The sequence below is a fragment of the Halichoerus grypus genome, chromosome 1, assembly GCF_964656455.1.
Source record: "Halichoerus grypus chromosome 1, mHalGry1.hap1.1, whole genome shotgun sequence".
NCBI lineage: Eukaryota > Metazoa > Chordata > Mammalia > Carnivora > Phocidae > Halichoerus > Halichoerus grypus.
The window spans coordinates 154,904,321-154,927,289 of NC_135712.1; the positions used below are offsets into that span (position 1 = coordinate 154,904,321).

The window sequence follows — 22,969 nt, forward strand, 5'->3', positions numbered from 1 at the left end:
CAAAACACACTGTCATATGCAGTTGTCAGTCCTTCTAGCCATCAAGGTGTGCTACTCTCTCTACCCTGTTAGCTGGGCCATAGGAAATTTGAAACAGATCCAGCTCCCATGTAACCCCTTATCCAAATCTGTGCTTTTCCACACTTGGTCTACAGAGCATAGGCACATGAGAATTATGCAGAGGAACAGGTACAAGGTTTTATGATAAGTTCTGGAGAAGACACAAGGGTTCTGGGTAGAAAATAGGGAGGGGGAGGAGACAAGCTTAGGCAGAAGGAGTCCTGCCACATCCAAGTCTGGAGGAAAATGGGACATGAGCACTTCCATCAACTACCCTTTGAGGACTGTGACCACAGGGATTGAACAATAGCCTTAAACCACCCACCTTTGGGGAAAATTGCAGGGCAGGGAATGGGATTGGAATGCTGTATCTGTGGGCACTCAGTTGGCTCCAGGATTATAAAGGTCAGGGCTAGATATTCATTTCCCATCTAAACAAGGCCCACACATGGTCCAGCCTGGGAGGAAGATGGACATAGGCCAGTCTCAATGAAGCTATTCCCTGAGGCCAAGCATTTGCCTCCCAAAGAACCAGATCCAGCCCTGAAGGAAAACATGGTCAATGGCCCAGAGGTTTTTAGTCTAACAAGCCCAGGATAGGGATGAGGGATCCTCTTGGTGAAGCTGTTTCTCGTTATGTCTACTACAGAGGTAGGACTGCTAGGAGTAGAGACCCAGGAAAACACCCCCCCTAAAGGCAGCCAGGCAGGCCATGGTGCTGGGCCCTCAGCTGTAGCTTTGACATGACCATGCCCTGGGCATGTGACTTGAGGGGCAGTTGTGTCTCCAAACACAGTGGTGTTTATGGGGTTGACCTCAGTGTCAGAGGCTGGCTGGGGAGCCATTATACATGTAACATACAAAAGTGTGAATTGACTGTGTTATCCATAAGGCTTCTGGTCAACAAATTTAACAATAGTTTAGTTTTGGGGGAGTCAAAATGTGGATATGTGGATTTTCTTTTTACATCAGGGTCACTGTCCCTAACCCCTGCATTATTCAAGGATCAACTGTATATGCAGAACTGTTTCTCATCATCTCCATCATTTCTAAGCTAATCAAAGCCACCATCATTTCTCATCTGGAATACTGCAATAGCCTCTTAATCTCCCTGCTTCTACTCTCACCCACCTTCAGACTGTTCTCAACAGAGCAGCCAGAGCAAATTTTTAAAATGTTATGTCATCGATTGAAACTTCCATGTGTGGTTTTTGTCAGAATGACCAGGGACTATAAGCAAGAAATTCACAGAATTTTTAGAACAAGTTTCTTGGCTTCTTTTGTATCTAATAGTTAATAAATTTTGGATATGTGGCAAGAAAAGAAAAAGGTAAGATCATGTCACTCCTCAGTTCCAAAACCCTCCAATGTTATTACTGACACATCCAAAGCCCTTATGGTCTATAAGATCTGAAATGTGCCCTCCACCTCCCTCCTGATTCAAGGACTTCGTTCCTGATGTTGCCTCTGTTAGGAATACTCTTCCCCCAGATGTATTTATCATTGCATCCCCTGACTTGAAAGTAAGCTTTATGAGGCAGCGAGTTCATTTTCTTCACTACCTCATCTGCAGTGTCTAAAACAGTGACATCCTAGGCACCCCATACGTATTTTTATATGCTACCAGTAATTGGGAACTGATCCTGGCTTTGAGGCTGAAAGGCGCGGGATTTGTGGAAGGAAAGATGACTTTTCTGGAGCAGGGAATGTGACTTCAGGGAGCCTCTCAGATGGAGAAAGGCAGCCTGCCCCCCCGAGTTGATTGGTTCCTCTTCCCGCCCTAACCACGTCTCCCTCCCAAGCTCCACCCCTTCTAGAGCCCTCTAGAGTTAATTGGCTGAACTCTCCAAGCCCTTTCACCCTCCCAGTCAATGGTAGGGCAAAAACTGTGCGGGAGGCGGGGTCGGAGCTCCCGCGAGGCTGGCGGACTCCTGAGGGGGCGGGAGGATCCAACCTCCAGGGCACAGAGAGGCCGAAACCTCCAGATGCCTAGAAGGGCCGGAGGGTAAGGTTGAGAGTTAGTGGGGAGTCAGTGACGCAGTTCCTTCTCCGCTGTGTTCCAAGATGTGGGCCGGGCGCTCTCGATGAGGGGTATGTGGCAGCCTGGCGTGGGGGTTCGGTCCGTGTTCTGGGAGAGGGTGGGCAACACCGGCTGAGACCCAGGCCTGCTTTAGCGCAGCCCGCTGCGGCGACGGGGAGGAGATCTCTCTAGGGGTGGTTGAGGGCCTCTCCCTCCCCTCTTTCGGTGCTGTCCCTTTGTCTGGGGTCTCGTCTCCCACACAGCGTAGCTGCTCGCTCTGACAGGGCTGATAATGGTTATAGAACTTTGTCATCCCCGCTCCTAGCCAGCAGGCCACCCTGGTAAAAGCAATCCAGATCCCAGCCACGCTCAAAGGACTCCACAACCCCAGTTTGAATCGGATCACCAGTCCAATCCCAGCTGTGTTCCCAGTGAGGAACAGAGTTTTGCAGGAGGTTACTCATTCATTCATTCATTCATTCAATACTTATTGAGCACCTACCAAAAAGTGCTAGGTCCTGAGGTTACAGTGTGGACAAAGAAGAGGTATTTTCTGGTAGGGAAGAAATGGAACAAGCTTGAAGGGCTAGAAGCCCAGTCTGGGAATCTGGAGGGGCTGAAAACACAAAACAGATTTTGAGGGCAAGTAATCCTAAGAACTAGGTAATCGTTAAAAATAAACAAAAAAAACAAGAAAACATTCACCTTTTATCCTCCTTTTAAAAACTTAGTTTTTCCTCTCTAAAGATACTTGACTCAGAAAGTCCCCTTCTCATCTCCCTGCGGCAAACTTTGGCTGGAAAGCAGGATTGCAGTTGGAATGCATTTTGCAGTTAGAGAAGAATATGGAGACTTTTAGATATCAAACAGAACAGGTGAAAAGGAGCAGCTGTAGTTTGATGGAATGAGGATTACCTTCAGACACAGAAGATTTGTCTCTCACCAGCTATACGACCTTTGGCAAGTCATTCAATCTCTGGGAGCTGCATTTCCTCATTTTCAGAATGGGAATGATCATCCTTACTTTTCACAGTTCCTTAGGAAAAGAAGTTGCCCAGGGATGGGACACTGCCCTGAGTGCCTGCTTGGAGTTGAGCTCTCAGAGAACTCAATCATTTCTATCTGTTTACAGTGATACAACACCCCATTAAGAACTTCCTCACCAAACCCAAGGAAGGGATCAGGCAAGATTTGTGCTGGGCACATCCTTTGGAGTGAGGCTGTGCTGGGCAGGTGAGACCTATACTGTGAAATTAGTTATCTGGGGACAGGAATCCTGCTGACTAGAGGAAGGGGACCATGGCTGAAAGGGAGCATTTCTGGATGGCTATTTTTTGAGGAGGAGAGAAGCAGAGAAGTGGGAGTGGGACTTCTGGACCTTGAGGAGTACAGTTTGGGGATGGGAAGAAAGGTAATATAGTTGAATTCAAATTTGGGTGTCAGGAGACTTGGATTTGAGTTGCAGCTTTCTTCTAAGTTTGTTTCCCCATCACTACATTTTGATAGAAGACACTGGGAGAGCTGGGTGATTCCTTCCAGCTCTGACATTATGAGAATCTCTGAGTAGTTAGACGGTCAGTATAGAATTGGGGCCCTGTTGGATGGCCCTGTTGAGACAGCATTGCCAAGATTGTAAATATACTGTCATGGTGTTCAGACAATATGCAGTACAAAAGGGATGAACAAGTGGAGGAGGGATGGTGGTGGTCATTGTGTGAAGAATGCAGTTCTTATCATCCCTGCACCCAGATAGAATTAGAATCTTGAACTTGTTTAACATTTCAAATCACAAAACATTTACTGAGCCCTCTTTGTGCTAGGTACTTTGTGGAATTCCACCCATGAATACCATGGGCCTTGCCCTCGGGGACTTAGAGCTTAATGTATACTTGTGAGGAGGAGTGACACAGACATACACCCAATTAATTCTAGTATAAGGCAACTCTAGTTTATATTACAGATTTGTTATGGTATTTTTTTGAAGTACAGGAATTTCTGTATGATCAAATCTATCTGCTTTTGTTATGATGTCAGGCTTTGTTTTATGCTTAAGGCATAGGCCTTTTGCTTCCTGAGATCAAGTAGTCCCCTGATATTTTCTCCCAGTTTTTTTTTTCTTTCAATTTTTATATTTCATTCATCTGTCTTCTCTGGAATTTTTCAGGTATTCCCTCTTACTCCTCACTCCGTTGCAGCTAATCAGTAACCAAGGACCATGTGACTACTGCTCACAGAAACCTGAACAGGCAGGTGCTGCTGGTGAGTTAAAGGAATACAACCTCCCAAGATAAAACCTCTTTCTCTTTCTGGGAATAGGACTCTGCCCTTTGTGAGTTTCTCACAGCCTGAAGTGAATGGTGGTCCTAAGATCAGAACACTCACCCATCAGTCTCAGGGATTTGTAGGTCAGAGATTTGTGGGGCTTCATTTGTTCTCATCCGTTTGCCAGTTGTCTCTGAGATTATGCTTTTATTCACAGTTGCTTGGATCTCTTTTAGTGTCCTACTGGCCCTGTCCCTCCTTTTACTTCTTCAGCCAAGAGTTCACCTTCTCTCTTAGTGCCTGGGAATTCTTTCAGGTTTTCTGAGGGAATTTCCCATCCAGTCAGGCAGAGGACAAATAGTTAGGTTTCTTTTTGACCAACCTCTCCTCACACTGGCCCTCCCTGATCTTCTGATAAGTCTTGCTTCCTTCTCAGGTCCCCCAGAACCACCTTGGGCTTCCTTATGGCACATCCTTGTGCATTTCTCTTTCTCCGTTCCTGCTCTTCTAACCAAAATCTCTATCTCAGTGAGCTTCCTTTGCATGACTTCCTTTGTCCTCTCTGTCTTATTCTCAAATTTGCATTCCTGACATATTCTTCCTCTTCTCATCTAAAGTATTTTCCTACATCTTCATCTTTCTTAGTGACATTACCATTGTTGATATTCAGACCTGGATCTGATAACCTTGAATTCTTTCTTTTAGTCATCCTCTGTGTCCAATCTGATACAAGTGTATGCTTTCCTGGAAATCGCTGGATTTCATCATTCTCTTTCCTATCATTATCCTGGATTAGGGTCTCACTATCTCATTCATTTGTTCAGTCATTCACAAACATTTATTGGATACCTAGAAAGTGGCAGACCCTCTAATGGTCACCCATACTGCATTCCTAAACTTGTCTCCCAACTCATTTCCCTTCCTCCATTCTTTTTTTTTTCACCTCTAATCCATCTGGGCTAATTTTCCTAAATCATTAAAAAAAAAAAAATGTTTAATTGAAGTATAGTTGATATACAATATTATACCCTAAAGCGTTCTTTTCCTAATTTCACTTTTAGGCAGGATGATATGAAATATATTGTCCAGACTGGAATATTTTTGTGAGTTAAGGGGGCCACTATTAATAATGATGCTAGAATGATGCTAGAAACTGTATTCTTGACAAGTGAGAGTGAGAGAGGAGAACGAGGTAGAAAAAAAAATATACAGTGGGGAAAGAAAATGAGGATGGCTTGTTACCCATTGACCATTAAATTATATCGATATATGCCCCATAATTTCAGTGTTCTGGCTCATATCACTTCAGGCAACTTAATTCTTTCATTTGTTCATTCAAAAAAAATTATTTTGGTGTCTACTATATGCTTGGAACTGTGCTAGATGCTAGGAAGACAAAGGTAAACAAAATGAATAAAATCCCCACCATCATGAAGCTACGTGATAGTGTAATCTCCCACTTATTTCTGAGTACACTGGCCCTGTGCAACCTTCCTTTTTTTTTTGCCTCCCCCTCCCCCACGAGCTTCTTTTTGAGGAAACAATTCCTTCATGTTCTGGGGCTCAGCCAAAAGGTTGCCTTCTTTTTTTTTTTTTTTTTTAAATATTTTATTTATTTGACAGAGAGAGACACAGTGAGAGAGGGAACACAAGCAGGGGGAGTGGGAGAGGGAGAAGCAGGCTTCCCGCAGAGCAAGGAGCCCGATGCGGGGCTCGATCCCAGGACCCTGGGATCACGACCCGAGCCGAAGGCAGACGCTTAACGACTGAGCCACCCAGGCGCCCCAAGGGTTGCCTTCTTAAAGCACCTCTCCCCAAGCATTCCTCGCCCTAGTAATTGCTCCTTTCCCTAGCACCCTTCACCTCCTGATTGGGTACTTTGTAAATCTTAATTTGGTCTCCTCATTTTTCACCATTTACTCCACTGTAAGCTCCTGAAAGGTAGATGTAATATTTCATGCTTCTATTAGTGTGCTCAGGCTGCCATAACAAAATCCCACAGACTGGGCAGTGTAAACAACAGATACTCCTTTTCTCACAGTTCTGGAGCCTGGAAGTCCAAGATCAAGGTGACCACCTGATTCAGTTTCTGGTGAGGACTCTCTTCCTGGCTAATAGATGGCCACCTTCTTGTTGTGTGCTCATATGGCTATCCTCAGTTTGTTGGGGGGAGGGGAGGCAGGAAAGTGAGCTCTCTTCTGTCTTACAAGGACACATTAATCCTATCAGATCAAGCCCTTATGATCTCATTTAACCTCAATTACCTCCTTAAAGGTCACATCTTCAAATACAGTCACATTGGGGGTTAGAGCTTCAACATCTGAATCTGGTGGGGGGGGGGGGACACATTCAGTATGTAACAATGCTTTATTTTATTTCTTTATTTTTTTATGTCCAGTAATGGTATTTATTGCTTTGTGACGGAGCCATGTAAATACCTGGCTATTAACAGTTTCCACGGAGACCTCTTTCTTGAAAGCCACGATACTGATCTTTACCATAGCAGCTTTTAACAGTAGAATAGTTACTATAGTAGCTAGCTAAGACGATTTAGATCAGTTATGCCTAGAAATGAGACATGCTGGTGTTGCCTTCAAGGCATTGTCTCATTCTGAATCTCTAAAATGTTTTGTTCTAGTAATTATGGGGATCCTCTAAGGTAATTTCCCAACTTTTCATAAGAAATACTATAAAAAGAATTAAAAAATAATACAAGTTAGCAGAAGACAATTTGCTAGCAAAATGAGAGGCCTCTATCATAGTAATTATATAAACTTACCACCTGTTCATCCATCCATTCATTCATACCACAAATAGTTATTTTCTACTTCTCTGTAGTAATGCTTTTTAAAATTTTCCGTTAGATCCAAAACAGAATATACAGAGTAGAATGCTCAATAATTACTACTTTAAGACATGTATGAAGAAAAGAGTTTCAGAGAAGATTACAAATGGAAAAGAAACTCACAACCATCCACTTTCCCAGAGAACTCTGGAAATGGCTTCACTTACTGTTCTGCTCTGGTCTGCAGGCACCTGGCTTCTCACTGAGTTTTCTCCTCTTTGATTCGGAGAGGTAGCAACAGCTGGATGTGAGTGTGCTTCAGGATCCTGGCAAGAATCCACCCCCTACCACCATTTTCTCTGCCCCCCTTTTCATCTTGAGCACAGATTTGTATCTGTGTGTGCCTGTATGGCATCAGTGGCAGCTGTATTCCTGAACTATGAACTGTAACCTCAGTTGGAAGTTCTCTTCCTTTCTTGCTGGTCTTGAGCACTCACCATTGGACATGTTCCTCCTTCAGAGTGTGACTCAGCTTATCAAAAGCTGTGAGACAGTGGAAACTGGTCAAACTTTTTTGAAAAGCAATAGGCAGTACTGCAAAAAAAATTTCATTCCCTCTGACCCAGTAACTCCTTTGTGGAACTTTTATGCTAGGAATATATTTCATTAGGAGGAAAACTTTGCGTAAAGTGATCATGATAGCATTATTGAAGTGGTTAAACTGCAGGGAGCAACAAAAACATCTAACACTAGCAAAATTGTAGGTAAATCATAATGAATTCAATTGGTAGTGTATTATATAATCATAAAATGATCTTATAATGATGAAATAGCAATGTGGAAAATTACATGTGGTAGGATGCAAAATTATATCTACCGTATATTTGTAACCATATATACTATAAATATGGACAAGTTTGAAGAGGAACATAGTAAAAAGAACATTAATTATGTGTTAATATCATGGAGTCATCTTTCTGTTTTCTTTTATGACCCCAATCCCTTTCTGTATATCCCAAGTTTCATGTCAAACCCGTTAGGAAGTTTCTGCTTGTTCCTCACATCGGTTTCATGTATTGGCCCCTTTTGGTTGTGCTGTCTCCTACTTTCACCCTTTTGCCAATGTTAGATACTTTACCATTCTACCATGCAAGGTCTTATCAGAGCATGGCCTTCCCTGCCATCCTTTAGCTAGCCCTTTCCCCAACTCAGCCTCTCAGGTTTGCACAGTAGATTGGGTGGTAGCTTGTCAGAGTGATAGCTTGGTGAGAAGCAGACAGACTGAGCGCATGCGGCTGGATCCAGCTACAGAGCATTGTCTCATTCTGAATCTCTAAAATGTTTAGAGCAGTCCCTACAGAGTAGGCTATGGTGTGACTAGGCTCCAGTAGGCTCAGGTACTGGAAGAACGGTATTACCCCTTATTAAGACAGGGCTTAAGAACAGAGATATAGACAGGGGCCTCATACCTGGACTTAGAGCAAAAGATGAAATCTTAGTCATACCCTAAGGCAATCCCAGTTGCTGATCTATGAAACAATTCTTGAGCATCTATTTTGTGCCAGCCATTATATCATTGGTATTAGGGGAATAGGTCAGCAGGAACTAAAAGCCAAACTGTTTTGACGAGCTACTGAACTAAGGATCTTTCAGTTCATTTTTTCTAGGGACCAGATGAGGAGTTTGATGGCTCCAATTCTGGGAGTAGAGTGTGAGACAGGAGGAAACCTGGGTGGATTTTATATTACTCATTGCTTATCCTGATGCTGGACCTGTTGGGTTCCCCTCCTATCTTTCCGTAAGCCTTTACCTTGGCCTCTGGGTCTACCCTCATTTTTCTCATCTCGTTTTTGATCAGTTCCCTCTGTCTTTGAACACTTCCTCTTCCAAGTGAGACCTTGTGGTGTACCACATCTTGTTATCTTTGGATAGAGAATAGGTGACATATGCAATTTCTGTTTCTTCTGTCAGATGGTGGAACTGGGACTGAGGAGGTGTTGATTCCAAAGTACCATTCCTGAAAAATCAGAATCTCACACTTTCAAGAGAACACCACAGAGGTGTTGCCAGGGAAGTCAAAATTTAGAAAGCTCCTCTGAAGAGAAAGAGAAGATTCAACAGGCCACTGTGATGCTTCAAGCAAGACAAAATGAGAAAGACAAGAAGCTTCAGGCATAAGACAGTTAAAGACAATGAAACACTTACAGAAGTGAGTGAGCAAGAATCTGAAAAAGATGGTAGTCAGTGCTTAGATCCTGCAACAAATATGAGAATTCAGGCTGAAAAGAAACAGTATGTATGTACTGAGTGTGGGAAAGCCTTTAGTCAGAGTGCAAATCTTACAGTACATGAAAGAATCCACACAGGAGAGAAACCCTATAAGTGTAAGGAGTGTGGAAAAGCCTTCAGTCATAGCTCCAACCTTGTTGTTCATCGAAGAATCCACACTGGACTGAAGCCCTACACATGCAGTGAATGTGGGAAATCTTTCAGTGGTAAGTCACACCTCATTCGGCACCAGGGAATCCATAGTGGGGAGAAAACTTATGAATGTAAGGAGTGTGGGAAAGCCTTTAGTCGGAGTTCAGGTCTTATTTCACATCATAGAGTTCACACTGGGGAAAAGCCCTACACTTGTATCGAGTGTGGGAAAGCCTTTAGCCGTAGTTCAAACCTTACTCAACATCAAAGAATGCACAAAGGAAAAAAAGTTTACAAATGTAAGGAGTGTGGGAAAACATGTGTTTCTAATACAAAGATTATGGACCATCAGAGAATTCACACAGGGGAGAAGCCTTACGAGTGTGATGAGTGTGGAAAAGCTTTCATTTTAAGGAAGACCCTTAGTGAACATCAGAGACTTCACCGTAGAGAGAAACCTTACAAATGTAATGAATGTGGGAAAGCTTTTACTTCTAACCGAAACCTTGTTGATCATCAGAGAGTTCACACTGGAGAGAAACCCTATAAATGTAATGAATGTGGAAAAACCTTCAGGCAGACTTCTCAAGTTATTCTACATTTGAGAACCCACACTAAGGAGAAACCCTATAAATGTAGTGAGTGTGGGAAAGCCTATCGTTATAGCTCACAGCTTCTTCAACACCAGAGAAAACATAATGAGGAGAAGGAAACATCATAAATAACATATATTGTTAGTAGGCCTAATTGCTACTTTTTGGAAAAACAATTTTTCATTATTCTCAACCTTAATTCAATTTCTAAGACTCCATACAGGGAAAGTAACCAGAAGCAAACAAAGATTAACAGAGGGATATTCATGCTAGCATCATATATAACTGAAGGAAGAGAACTAGATTTTCAGTAGTATAGGGTTTATATGAATGATAGTCTATCTACATGATGGTTTTGCAGCCATTATAAACATTCTTAAAGAATATTCAATGTCATGGGGAAAATTATTTGTATAAAATGGAAGATAAAAAACAAATTTGATCCAAATTTTTAAAAAACATTTACGTATAGGAGAAAAATGGGAATGAAATAATACCAAACCAAAACGTTGACAGTGATTATCATTGGGTGATAGGATTATAGGTGATTTCTATTTTCTTTATACTTTTCTAAGCTTCTTAGATTTTCTACAAGAATGTAGTACTTTTATATTCAGGAAAGAAGTACAGTATTTTTTTTTTTTTTTTTTAAGATTTTATTTATTTATTTGAGAGAGAGAGAATGAGAGACAGAGAGCATGAGAGGGAAGAGGGCAGAGGGAGAAGCAGACTCCCTGCCGAGCAGGGAGCCCGATGCGGGACTCGATCCTGGGACTCCAGGATCGTGACCTGAGCCGAAGGCAGTCGCTTAACCAACTGAGCCACCCAGGCGCCCAGAAGTACAGTATTTTTTAAATGCAGTGAGTACGTGCTCATTTTCACTCAGCAGTGTTATGAAAGGCATGTAGAACATGGACCCTAAACTCATGGGATTCCACCCTAATACTCGCACTTGGTAGCAGTGGAAGCATGAGCAAGTCACTTCCTTTTAGAGCCTATTTCCTGTTTATTAAATAATAAACACCAGTCGTTGGTCTTTTGCAGTTTTAAAATAAGCTGACTTTTTTTAACTCTTAGGTTAAAAGAACAACAAAAATTTACTGCATTCTTCTATCCCACAGTTGTAGAAGGCAGGTAATAGAGACTTCATCTTTTCAATATATATCTACAAAACCAGAAAAAATAACCCCTTACGAAATGGAAACAATTGTAGCTGCATAACCTGTAAAGATGTGGTCAGCATAATCTAAAATGAGGGGAAGACTCTGCCTTCTCATGTATAGTTTAGTAGCTTAAAGTGCGAACTTTGGGATCAGAGATATGTGTTCTGATCCCAGATCTGCCACACATTAGCTTGTCAGTTTTGGACAAGTCACTTAACTATGCTGAGCCTTAGACTTATCCGTAAAAAGGGAATAATGACCTACCTAACAGGGTTGTGAGGATTTAATGAGATAATGCATGGATTGTGTGACAAAGCTGGCCCATAGTAAATGAAAATAGCTCAGGTATGGGACATTGGAGCAGTGTTTCTAAACTCTCAGAGTGATTCAGGAAAAGTTTTACCTGAGGTAGCATTTAGGACATTTTCAGGTGTAATGAACACAATATCACGTGTTAGTAGCTAAAACCTTAAGAACATTGATTGTTCATTTATGGGGAAGTCTAGAGGTACGCAATTCCAAATTTGGTTTGGCAACTGAGCAATTCATCAAACTTAAGTCTTAACTCCGTAATTTTCAGCATATAGGCTTTCATTTTTTGCAACCTCCCGGTTGTAAGATGTTGGCCATAACTGGAAGCTCTTAACTGGAAGCTCTTCTCTTCACACAACTCTTTCAGAATCAGGAAGTGAGGAAAGGAGCTGAGGCTTTCTGATCTGTTTGCTTTCTCCCTTTCATCATTGAGGAAACCTTTCTCGGGAGAAGGGAAGGATGCTGTGCAGTCAGTACTGCAGGTGCTCACTTGCTTCCTCTGCCTTTCTTTATGTCCAGCCCTTTGAGAAGGCCTTAACCCATTTTCAACCAGTGTTTTAAACTTCTAAGTCCTTAGCTCAAAATACATCTGGGAATACTTAGAATCTGCCCACTCTTTTTTTTTTTTTTAAAGATTTTATTTTTATTTATTTGACAGAGAGAGAGAGAGCCAGAGAAGGAACACAAGCAGGGGGAGCGGGAGAGGGAAAAGCAGGCTTCCCGCAGAGCAGGGAGCCCGATACAGGGCTAGATCCCAGGACCCTGGGATCATGACCAGAGCCGAAGGCAGATGCCCAACGACTGAGCCACCCAGGCGCCCCAGAATCTGCCCATTCTTAAACGCAGCCACCTCTCTTTCTTCATATACAGTGAATCCCTAAGCCTAATGCCATTTGTCTTATGCACATAGTGATTATTGTTATCCCATTCAATTCTTACAACATTTGTACAAGAAAATTGAGTCTCAGTGAGATTAGGTGACTGACTAGTTAGTGATTGGAGCCAGGATTTGAACTCAGATTCGAGTTTTAGGTCCATGCTTTCTTCATATACCAAAGTGCCTCTGCCCACCATGGCAGTTCTATATGTGAGTGGGAGACCAGTTGGGACTCTCTTGAGTAGACACCTCTATGAAAGGCAATTATATCTGGATAATTATTTGATCATGGTTTCATAAGGAAGATGCTATCGGTCTTCTCTGAGTTCAATTTACAGCTTATCTCTGCCCCTTGTAATTTAGTTTTAAGGATTATATATTTCTTCCTTGCTGTTACTGGAGACAAAGAAACGGAAGGTTGTGAAGGGTATAGTTGGGTGAAAAGGGATTGTTTGCTTTTGTCCTATTTCGACAGGATAGTGGCTTACATTCAATTTTGGGATGTAATAGTCCCTCTTTGCATGGTTATTCAAAAACCTTTGCAAGGTTTGGAGGTTAGTCCCTCTTTGTATAGTTATTCAAAACAAGGTTTGCTGCATTCAGGGATAGGACTGTTGGGTAGACACTTCCCCAAAAGTCTGGGTGGATACAAGGGTAGGGTAATCCACATGTGGCAGTGGGTTACACTACTGCAGTAAGGGTCCTTCCGTCATTTTTCCCTTGTCACGTGTCCTTTTAAAATTAAGGGAGGTGTTTGTAATTAGTATCCCATGCCTTTTGTCATGCCAGCCATCCTCACCTGCTGATTACCTATGTGGAGGCTCCCCATGACTAGTGTCTACTGGTGGCCAAAACTAAGAAAATAGGCAGTTGGCTTCTTGTATGCCTGTCAGAGGTTATTTTTTGAACATTTATTATTACCAAGCAGATTTGTTGATACTTCCTATGTTACTAAGCAGGTATTCTCTGACATTTTCCTATCACTGTCTCATAGTGTCTGAGATTTCTTCTTTCAAATAGGCTTTCTTTTTCATCTTAAAAGATTTTTGTGATCTTCAAGAGTAAATACCTTCTGGAAGGATACTGTGTCATCTCAAACCCAGCAATCTGAATACAGATCTTCACATATCTTGCCCCAGGCAAGGTAAGATAATAGACCCTCACCCATTTTCTAGGCTGATACTTGTCTTGAGCTGCAAGAGTAAATGCTGATAAGTGGTCCCCATGCCCTTTCAGATAAATATTCTGCAATATAATTTAAACTGATTATCCACCTTCCTCCAGGGACTTTTTCAAGACTACCAGCTGTTAACTTCAGTCAGAGTTTAATTATGTATGCAGTTCTTACCATACTTTCATCAAACTTAAGTCTTAACTCCATAATTTTCAGCATATTGGCTTTTCAAGATGCACTCTGGATTCAGGGTCTCCTTATGTTTTTTCCACCTTCCTGTGCTAATGGAAACCTGGTTGTTCCTTAATAGCAGTGCTTCCTCTGCAGCCCCTCAATTGTTAGTTTGTCTCCCTCAACCCATTTACCTCTCTTTATTGCCATTTTTTCTATATTCTCCATCAAAAACCCAGCTCTTTTGAAATACACATTGCTAGACTACTGTGTATTACCCATCCCTGTTTTTGTTATCTACTGGCTTCCTGTGTACTCACACTTATTCATTTATGTTTTTAGTACCCTGAATATTCTGGAGGAATATGAAGAGGCGATATTTTTAGCCATAGATATCCTGGTTATGTAGAATTGCTCTTGTGTGGAATAGAAATATATATGTCTCCTTTTAGTTGAGATAGTGTGAAATAAAATCTCATTTTATATAGCCTTGATTAAAGGGAAATATGAAAGACAATGAATTCTGCATAGAGAGGAGTGTCTCCCTAGGTTTAGAGATATTTTTTATTGATGGTGTGTACTGTATTAATTCTTACTTGGAACTGAGAAGAAAATCAAAACCAAAAAGGATTTTAAATAGCTGAATAATTCTGTTGCATTTAAATCCCATTAAGACTAAATTTCATTTCAGTTCTGTATCCTCAGTGACAGACTTTTTTTAAAATTTTGCCATTAAATATAAATAATTCCATTTAATATAAATAAATAAAATAGTATGCTTGTATTGTTAGATTGTTTTCAGAAACTAGACTGTTTTTAATCACCTCTGATGTTATAAAACTGTTTTTGCAGGACATAGTTATAATTCCTCCAATAAATCTGTTATTATTGTTATAAATATCACTGAATTTTTTTTCTTGTTGCTTCCTTTGTTCAGAATGGGAAGAAAACAGTTCAGTTTGCTTTTCTTTAGGCAGCTGTTTTTGAAATGAAGTGATATGGCTTATTTCTGATTTAAACGCAACATGAAGCTTGTTATTTTCATGCTCCTACTACATAAATGAGGGCTCTCTAGCCAATAGAAAGTGTCCTGTAATTTCCTTAGAGGACTTGTACAGCCGGTTATTGTCCCAGCTCCTTTCTCTGGGCCCATCTGTGTTTCAAATCTTTACCATTATGTAGACCTCAGACGGCTATATAAAACTAGCCATGTTCCCTGACTTCCGTTTCTGCTCCAGAAGGTAGGTTTATGAGTGGTGTAAAGGAGATGGCAGACTCCTTTCTAGGCAACATAGATAAGGACCTGACTAGTTCCCACTCTTCCCACTGACCATTTAAATGCACATGGCACAATTTGACCACAGGGATTATAGACATGCAAAAGCTATAACCAGTCTCTGAAACTAAGACCAGTGGACTCCAAATTTGGGAACCACAAGAGGTAACAGCACACATACAGATCAATTTCTGAGGCCCACCAAATCTGGACCAGGGTCCAGGGATCTATATAAAACAATACTTTTGCAGTGGGAATTGAAGAAAATTTTTCATTAGGATCCTAGACTCTACATGACTACTGTGATGATTGTCCATTTTTCCTTCAGAAGAACCTATAAATTACAAAATTATTGAGACATATACTAAAGTTTGTATAATCATGACAAATTAGCAACCAGTTTACAGAGTATGAAATAAAATGCTGTCACATTTGCAGTGTTTGTTTTACCACGGAATTGAGCAGATATTCATGTCTTTAAAAGGTATAATAGAACAATACGGCAAACTAGATAATTGTAAAGCCCTTTGGCTACAAAACAACCTAGAAATTCTGGGTAAAATTTAAACATCCTTTTAAAGGACTTTTGAGAAGGTGAAATAAATTCACAGAACCTAAAATTAAGAGGAGGTGGAAGCCAGCAAGGTAAGTGGGTGGTGATACCTTGGGTGCTGTGAGGCAGTTTGGTGATATTGGTCACCAAGGGACATAGATTTTATCTGCTGCAAGGGCAGGATTTGAATCTGTGGGCTTGTAAGAGGTGGAGAATTGGAAGTGAGATTTCCACAAGAAGCCCAGATGTTAAAGGGCTATACCCTCAGTGAAAGCATGCATTAGAAAAAAGTCAACCAGGAGCAGAGGAGTACATCAAGGAAGGTTGTGAGATTTGTCATGGGCTCTAAGTGGCAAATAAAAGTCTCGCTAATAATTGTAGTCATGAGTCAATCCTCATGCTGTTACCTCTTGTGGTTCCCAAATTTGGAGTCCACTGGTCTTAGTTTCAGAAACTGGTTATAGCTTTTGCATGTCTATAATCCCTGTGGTCAAATTGTACCACGTGCATTTAAATGGTCAGTGGGAAGAGTGGGAACTAGTCAGGTCCTTACCTATGTTGCCTAGAAAGGAGTCTGCCATCTCCTTTACACCACTCATGAACCTTAAGGTTCAAATTTGGGAAACACTAAACCAAGAAAGTAATATAAAATTAGGTATGCACATTTGCAAGTATTCATGGAACAGTTATTTAAAACAACAAATTTTTTAAAAACTGAGTTATCTAGTTGTTTTAGTTTGAGCTTTTCAGGAAGTGTACATAGACAAAGGATAATATGCAGCAAATTTATTGGAGAGTATTCTTGTGATAAACACCTATAGAGCAGGGAGAACACTAGATTAGTAGTAGAAGTCATCTGAGTTGCTTCAAACTTGGTCAGACCGGGCTGTCCTTTCAGAACTGTGTAGACCAGAGGTGAGAGGTCTAGGCCCTTATACCCCTTCATCAATCAATCACTGAATACAAGCTCCATCACACCACCCTAAAGGGAACCATGATCTTGAGTGAGGTAGACTTCTTCAGCTGAGGATAGTTCCTGGAGAGAACTTACAGTTGAGGGCTTTCAGCCTGCCCCTCTAGTGGGTGGAAGGCAAGGGGACAATCCAGGGAAATCCAGACAGTGCAACAAAATGTCTTCTACACTGATCATAATGCAGTTAGAAAAGAAATTAACTAACAAAACCACATACATTTGGAAATTAAACACAACATTTCTAAATCATGGGTTGAAGAAAACTTAATGAAAATGAGAAAATACTTAGACATGAATAAAATTGAAGGAGAGACTTCCTCTTCTGGCCATACTAGAATTAGAGGGACCAGAAGTACATTCCTGCCTGAAACAAAAATCCCAAAGTATATGAAACAATGATTTTTAACACATTGATATCAGCAACAAAAAACAAGGATCCCTGATAGATAGAAACAAGTGAAATGAGCCTTTATGTGCCCCAGTTTATTGCCTTAAGAAAGTCCCCAGGCAGTAGCATAGGGAGGAGGAGCCAAGTAGAGTCTGGTGAAATTCTTGAGTTGAAGAGAGAGCTGAGAATCCAAGGAGACCAAGGCAGGTAGGGTTCACAAAATAGTACTGGAGGAGAGAGAACTACACAGAGATTTCTGGTATCTGTGAATGGTTCCCCCCGCCCCCAGGATATTCAGCAGAGTACTGATGGGCACATTATATGAGGAAACTTATCTAAGGCCCGGGCGGGGCGGGGGGAACATTCCAAAGGATTTGAGTGAACAGTTCTAGGCACAAAAGCAAGGCCAGGAATTGTGTCTTCCCACAAGTCAGACTGAAAAAATCCAATTCCTTTGTGCATTGGGTAAAGTACTCAGAAGAGGCTTGCCTCAGTAGTGGAGAACAATAAGCCTAGAATAAATCTGAAGAAAACTACTACAAGGTACATCACAAATTGCCCAAAACCAGTAAAGAAGAGAAAATTATAAAAACAGAGGAAAAAACATGTGCAGAGGAAGAAGATAGGGATAACAGATTTCTCTTTGTACACCATGCAAGCATGAAGACAGTGAAGCAGCATCTTTAAACTACTGAAAGAAAAACTTGCCATCCTGGAATTCTAGACCAGTCAATATATCATTCAAGCACAAACCAAGACACATCTTCAGACATTAAAATGCTAAAAGAGGGGCGCCTGGGTGGCTCAGTCAGTTAAGCGTCTACCTTCGGCTTGGGTCATGATCCCAGGTTCCTGGGATTGAGTTCCACATCGGGCTCCCTGCTCAGCAGGGAGTCTGCCTCTCCTTCTGGCTTGTGCTCTCTCTTTCTTGCTTTCTCTCTCTCAAATAAGTAAAATCTTAAAAAAAAAAAAAAACTAAAAATTCATCAGTAGCAGAACTTCACTATAAAAAATGTTAAAGTAAGTCCTTCAGGAAGAAGAAAAATGACATCAGATGGAAATAATGGTTTTTTTTCCAACCTTTTTCTTACATGTTTTTAAAAGTTTATTTAAGTAATCTCCAGTGTGGGGCTCGAACTCACCACTCTGAGATGACGAGCTGCACACTCTTCCAATTGAGCCAGCCAGGTGCCCCTGTCTTACATTTACATTTTGGGCTGTTGTGTTGGCTGTCCTGTGCATTATAGGACATTTAGCAACATCCATGGCTTCTACCCACTAGATGCTGGTGTTTCAAAAATATCTCTAGGTATTGCCCCCAGGGGAGAACCAGTACAAAGCAAGTTGAAAATCACTGGTATACAGAAAGTGGTATAATGTCACTTAAAAGTGGATGGAACTAGAGGGTATTATGCTAAGCGAAATAAGTCAATCAGAGAAAGACATGTATCATATGATCTCACTGATAGGAGGAATTCTTAATCTCGGGAAACAAACAAGGTTGCTGGAGTGGTGGGGGGTGGGAGGGATGGGGTGGCTGGGTGATAGACATTGGGGAGGGTAAGTACTATGGTGAGCGCTGTGAATTGTGTAAGACTGATGAATCACAGACCTGTACCTCTGAAACCAATAATACATTATATGTTAAAAAAAAAGAAGATAGTAGGAAGGGAAAAATGAAGGGGGGGAATCAGAGGGGGAGACGAACCATGAGAGACTATGGACTCTGAGAAACAAACTGAGGGTTCTGGGGCGGGGTGGGATGGGTTAGCCTGGTGATGGGTATTAAAGACGGCACGTTCTGCATGGAGCACTGGGTGTTATATGCAAACAATGAATCATGGAACACTACATCAAAAACTAATGATGTAATATAGTGATTAACATAACAATAATAATTTTTTAAAAACTAATGTAATGTACGGTGATTAACATAATAAAATAAAATTAAAAAAAAAGAAAGATTAATAAAGATACATACTATAAATCCCAAAACAATCATTAAAATAACAAAACAATTATAGTTAATAACAAAAAGAGATAAAATTGCATAGAATTATACATCCACAAATTAGCATATGCAAAATTGGTGAAATCTCAATAAGCTCTGTAGATTGTACCATTCACTCTCCTGGTTGAATTTATATTGTGCTCTAGTTATGCAAGATGTGACCATTGGGGGAAATTGGGTGAAAGATACACAGGAACTCATTGTACCTTTTTTTTAACTTCCAAAATTTTAGAAAAATCAATAAAATCAATAAACCTCCAGTAAGATTAATTAAAGAGAAGACACAAAGTACCAATATTGGGATTGAAAGAGATGATATCAATTAGATGAGATTCTACACCAATAAATTGTTGTGATGGTTAACTTTATATTGAACTTGACAGAGCTAAGAGATGCCAGATAGTGATATTTCTGGGTGCGTCTGAGGTTATTTCCAGAAGAGATTAGCATTTGAATTGGTAAGCTCTGGGAGTTAGGAAGGGTTCTGACAGTTTGGTTGACTGGATGAAACACAAACCAAAAGGTATCCCTTCTCCCCCCCCCCCACCCCATGAATGTGATATGGAAATGTCCAACCTCCCTTTCTTTAATTTAAAGGAAAGTATTTAGAGGCTTAGAGAGATTGCAATGTTCAGAGTGGATTTGTCATTTAAGATGTACTCACCCACCCTGGGTGGGTCCATAAGACATCCTTGTTGTCTTTCAGATTCTTTAAAAGACATAAAATCTCATTACATCAAGTACCCTCCTTAATACCCTCCTTAAGCACCCAATTACCCCGTCCCCCCACCTACCTCCCCTCCAGCAACCCTCAGTTTGTTTCCTACAGTTAAGAGCCTCTATGGTTTGCCTCCCTGTTTTCCTCTTATTTTATTTTTCTTTCCCTTCCCCTATGTTCATCTGTTTTGTTTCTTAAATTCCCCATGAGTGAAATCATATGGTATTTGTCTTTCTCTGACTGACTTCTTTTGCTTAGCATAATACCCTCTAGTTCAATCCATACTGTTGCAAATGATAAGATTTCATTCTTGTTGATGACTAATGTTCCATTATATACATACAGACACACACACCACTTCTTTATCCATTCATCTGTTTATGAACATCTGGGCTCTTCCCATATTTTGGCTATTGTGGACATTGCTGCTATAAACATTATGATGCATGTGCCCCTTCGAATCACTATTTTTGTATCCTTTGGATAAATACCTAGAACACACCAATAATGACATTGAATGTGAATGGGTTAAGCAATCAAATAAAAAAGGAGAGAGGTCAGATTGGATAAAGAAACAATATATGTATATATTTCTACAGGAGACACACTTTAGGTTCAAAGATACAAATAGATTAAACGTAAAAGGATAAAAAAGTATCTATCATGCAAAGACCATAAGAAAGCTGGATTGGTTATGCTAATATCAGACAAAATAGACTTTGAAACAGGAAAAAAGTCATTAGAGATGAAGAAGTACATCTCATAATGATATGAAATGAGATGAGTTAATCCGTCAGGAAGATAAAAGTTATATATGCATCTAATAAAAGGCCCCCAAAATATATGAAGGAAAAACTGATAGGAATGAAAGGAGAAATAGACACTTCAACAATAGCTGGAAACACCAATATCCTATTTTCAAGAGCAGTTAGAAAAATCAGAGATCAACAAGGAAATGGAGGACTTGAACACTTTATCTAAAGAGACCTAACATACATCTCTATGACACTCCACCTAAGAACAGCATGATATACATTTCTCTCAAGTGCACACAGTACATTCTCCAGAATAGACCATATAGTAGGCCATAAAACAAACTTCAATACTTTTAAAAGGATTGAAATAATAAAGTATGTTCTCCGACCATAATGTAACTTAACTGCATCACTCTCTAAAAAAAAACCTCAAGAATATTTATAGGAACAAAATATATCCAGCCCTGAACAAAGTAAAATTCAAAATATCTGACCCAGAACTGACACAGGTATTAGAATCAACCAACAAGGATATTAAGACAGTTATAATGATATATCATATAATCAAAAACCCAGAGGAAAGATTGAACTTTCAGACTTAGAAGAAATAAAAAAAGATCCAAACTGTACTTCTGGACATGAAAATTACAATGTTTGAGATAAAAAATACATTGGACTGAAAGTTCTGCCTGATGGTTTTACCACACTCATTACATTCATAAGGCTTCTCTTCATTGTGGATTCTCTAATGCCCAGTGAGGGGTGAGCTCTGCTTAATAGATTTGCCACATTCACCACATGGATAGAATTTCTACACCTTCAGAACTCCTTGATGTTCCGAAGGACATATTAGGAGGTTCCCAAAGTTCCTTATATTCAGCACATCCACCCTTTTGTGTGTTTTTAAGATTCCTTGTCTATTACTTCTAAGAAATCACTTTCCAATCTAATTCCTTCTTCATGTGAGGGTTGGCTTCTAGTTTCTCTAAAGTATCTTTATGGGCATCTAGCTTCTGATCGCCCAGAAACCACCCCCACAGAGTCCTCCTGATGTACCACTAGATGATTCTGATCTTTTAGAAATTTCCTTCTTTGGAGTCAACTCTGAACTCTGCATCCTGTTCCCATCTGCTGCCAAAAGAAAGAAGAAAACTACTTTTACTAATTTTTGTCCTGTGGTGGAAACAGGATCATCAAGAAACCTATACCTCTAAACAAAAACAAAAGCCTTCATATTATGGGTAAGGAATGAGGTGACATATTTAGAACAGGAGGGGAAATTGGAAACAGCTCATTTTTTTTTCTTCAGGACAGAAAAAAAAAAAATAGAAAAGGAGAAGTTGATCAATTCAGGGGAGTAGAAGAGATATCAGGACAGATAAATGTTGAACCATCCCAGTCAAGTTAGAAGGGCAATTGAAAAGGAAGAGACAAGTTTGTGGTGTTATGTTACAGAAGTAAGATCCTTGGTAAAATGATTAACTCTAAGGTCCTTCCCAACCATGACATCATATGGTACCATGGCTCTCAGAGAAGATGTTGGGGAGACAAAGAGGTGGCAAACACTTCAAGTCAAATATGCAAGATGACGGAGTAATCATGGTCATGATTACTAAGCATGAAAATGTTGATTCCTTTCAATCTAGTTTTAACCAGGACCATAAACTATCATGCCATTTTAGTATGTGAGAAATTGAAGATGTCTGAGTCCCTGACTGTTAAGCCCACCTTCTCCACAGTTGACTACTGTCCTCGCCTAGTCAATCACAGAAACTGCCAAAGGCCTCTTCCAGGAGGCTTTCCTGACCCAGTTTTAGCTGAGGGGGAAGCTGAGGTAACTATATTTTTTGCCAAGTGACCCTACTTATTCCATAATGGGCCACAGGTGATTGGACCAGAGCCAGGCACTAGCCTCATGTGTAGCTGATATCTAGGTTAGTTATCATCCTCTGCTATGGCTTGGTGGTGGGGGGCAGGGATAAAACTCTGCCCAGAGATGATATTTAATGGCTGAGCCAACTGGAATATCTCTCTATGGAAATTTTGAATTATAAGTAGGGCAAAAACAAGATAGTTAAAAGCAGAACTGAAGGTGGAATGATGTATGGGAAGAAGCTAAGCCATTAGGAGCCACAGCAAATAAAGTATGATGGAACAGAAATTGAAATGAAGAAGCTATGAGGGGGACAGAAGATTCTTCTTCACAGCTGAGCAGCAGTGAGAAAAGTAGAAAGAAAACATATATATGGAGCAACTAAGTTACATTCACAGTGCAACACTGGGGTAAAGATTCATTTATTTTTGTTCTTGAGGCTCCCAGAATGCCATCCATTGAGGTGCATTCTCCATTAGTACCTGTTTCTCACAGTCTCTTCTAGCTGGTTGAGCTTGGATCCCTTCTCATAGTGGTAAGAAATTATAACCATAGACCCCTCTTTGACTAGGGATGCTTCCTTT

The 22,969-nt window shown here is 40.5% G+C and overlaps 1 protein-coding gene across 1 annotated transcript; it reads left to right on the top strand.

Annotated features, from left to right (window-relative positions):
• Positions 1-2,086: 2,086 nt before the first annotated feature.
• ZNF660 (zinc finger protein 660) lies at positions 2,087-15,111 on the top strand. The gene is made up of 4 exons (XM_078074131.1): positions 2,087-2,151; positions 3,213-3,313; positions 4,245-4,339; positions 9,099-15,111. Exon 4 carries the CDS (start codon positions 9,277-9,279, stop codon positions 10,267-10,269), a length of 993 nt encoding a protein of 330 aa, XP_077930257.1. The 5' UTR covers positions 2,087-2,151; positions 3,213-3,313; positions 4,245-4,339; positions 9,099-9,276; the 3' UTR covers positions 10,270-15,111.
• Positions 15,112-22,969: the final 7,858 nt, after the last annotated feature.

Excerpts from the sequence above, each read along its gene's own strand:
- ZNF660 (XM_078074131.1), top strand. The coding sequence starts at position 9,277 with ATGAGAAAGACAAGAAGCTTCAGGCATAAGACAGTTAAAGACAATGAA.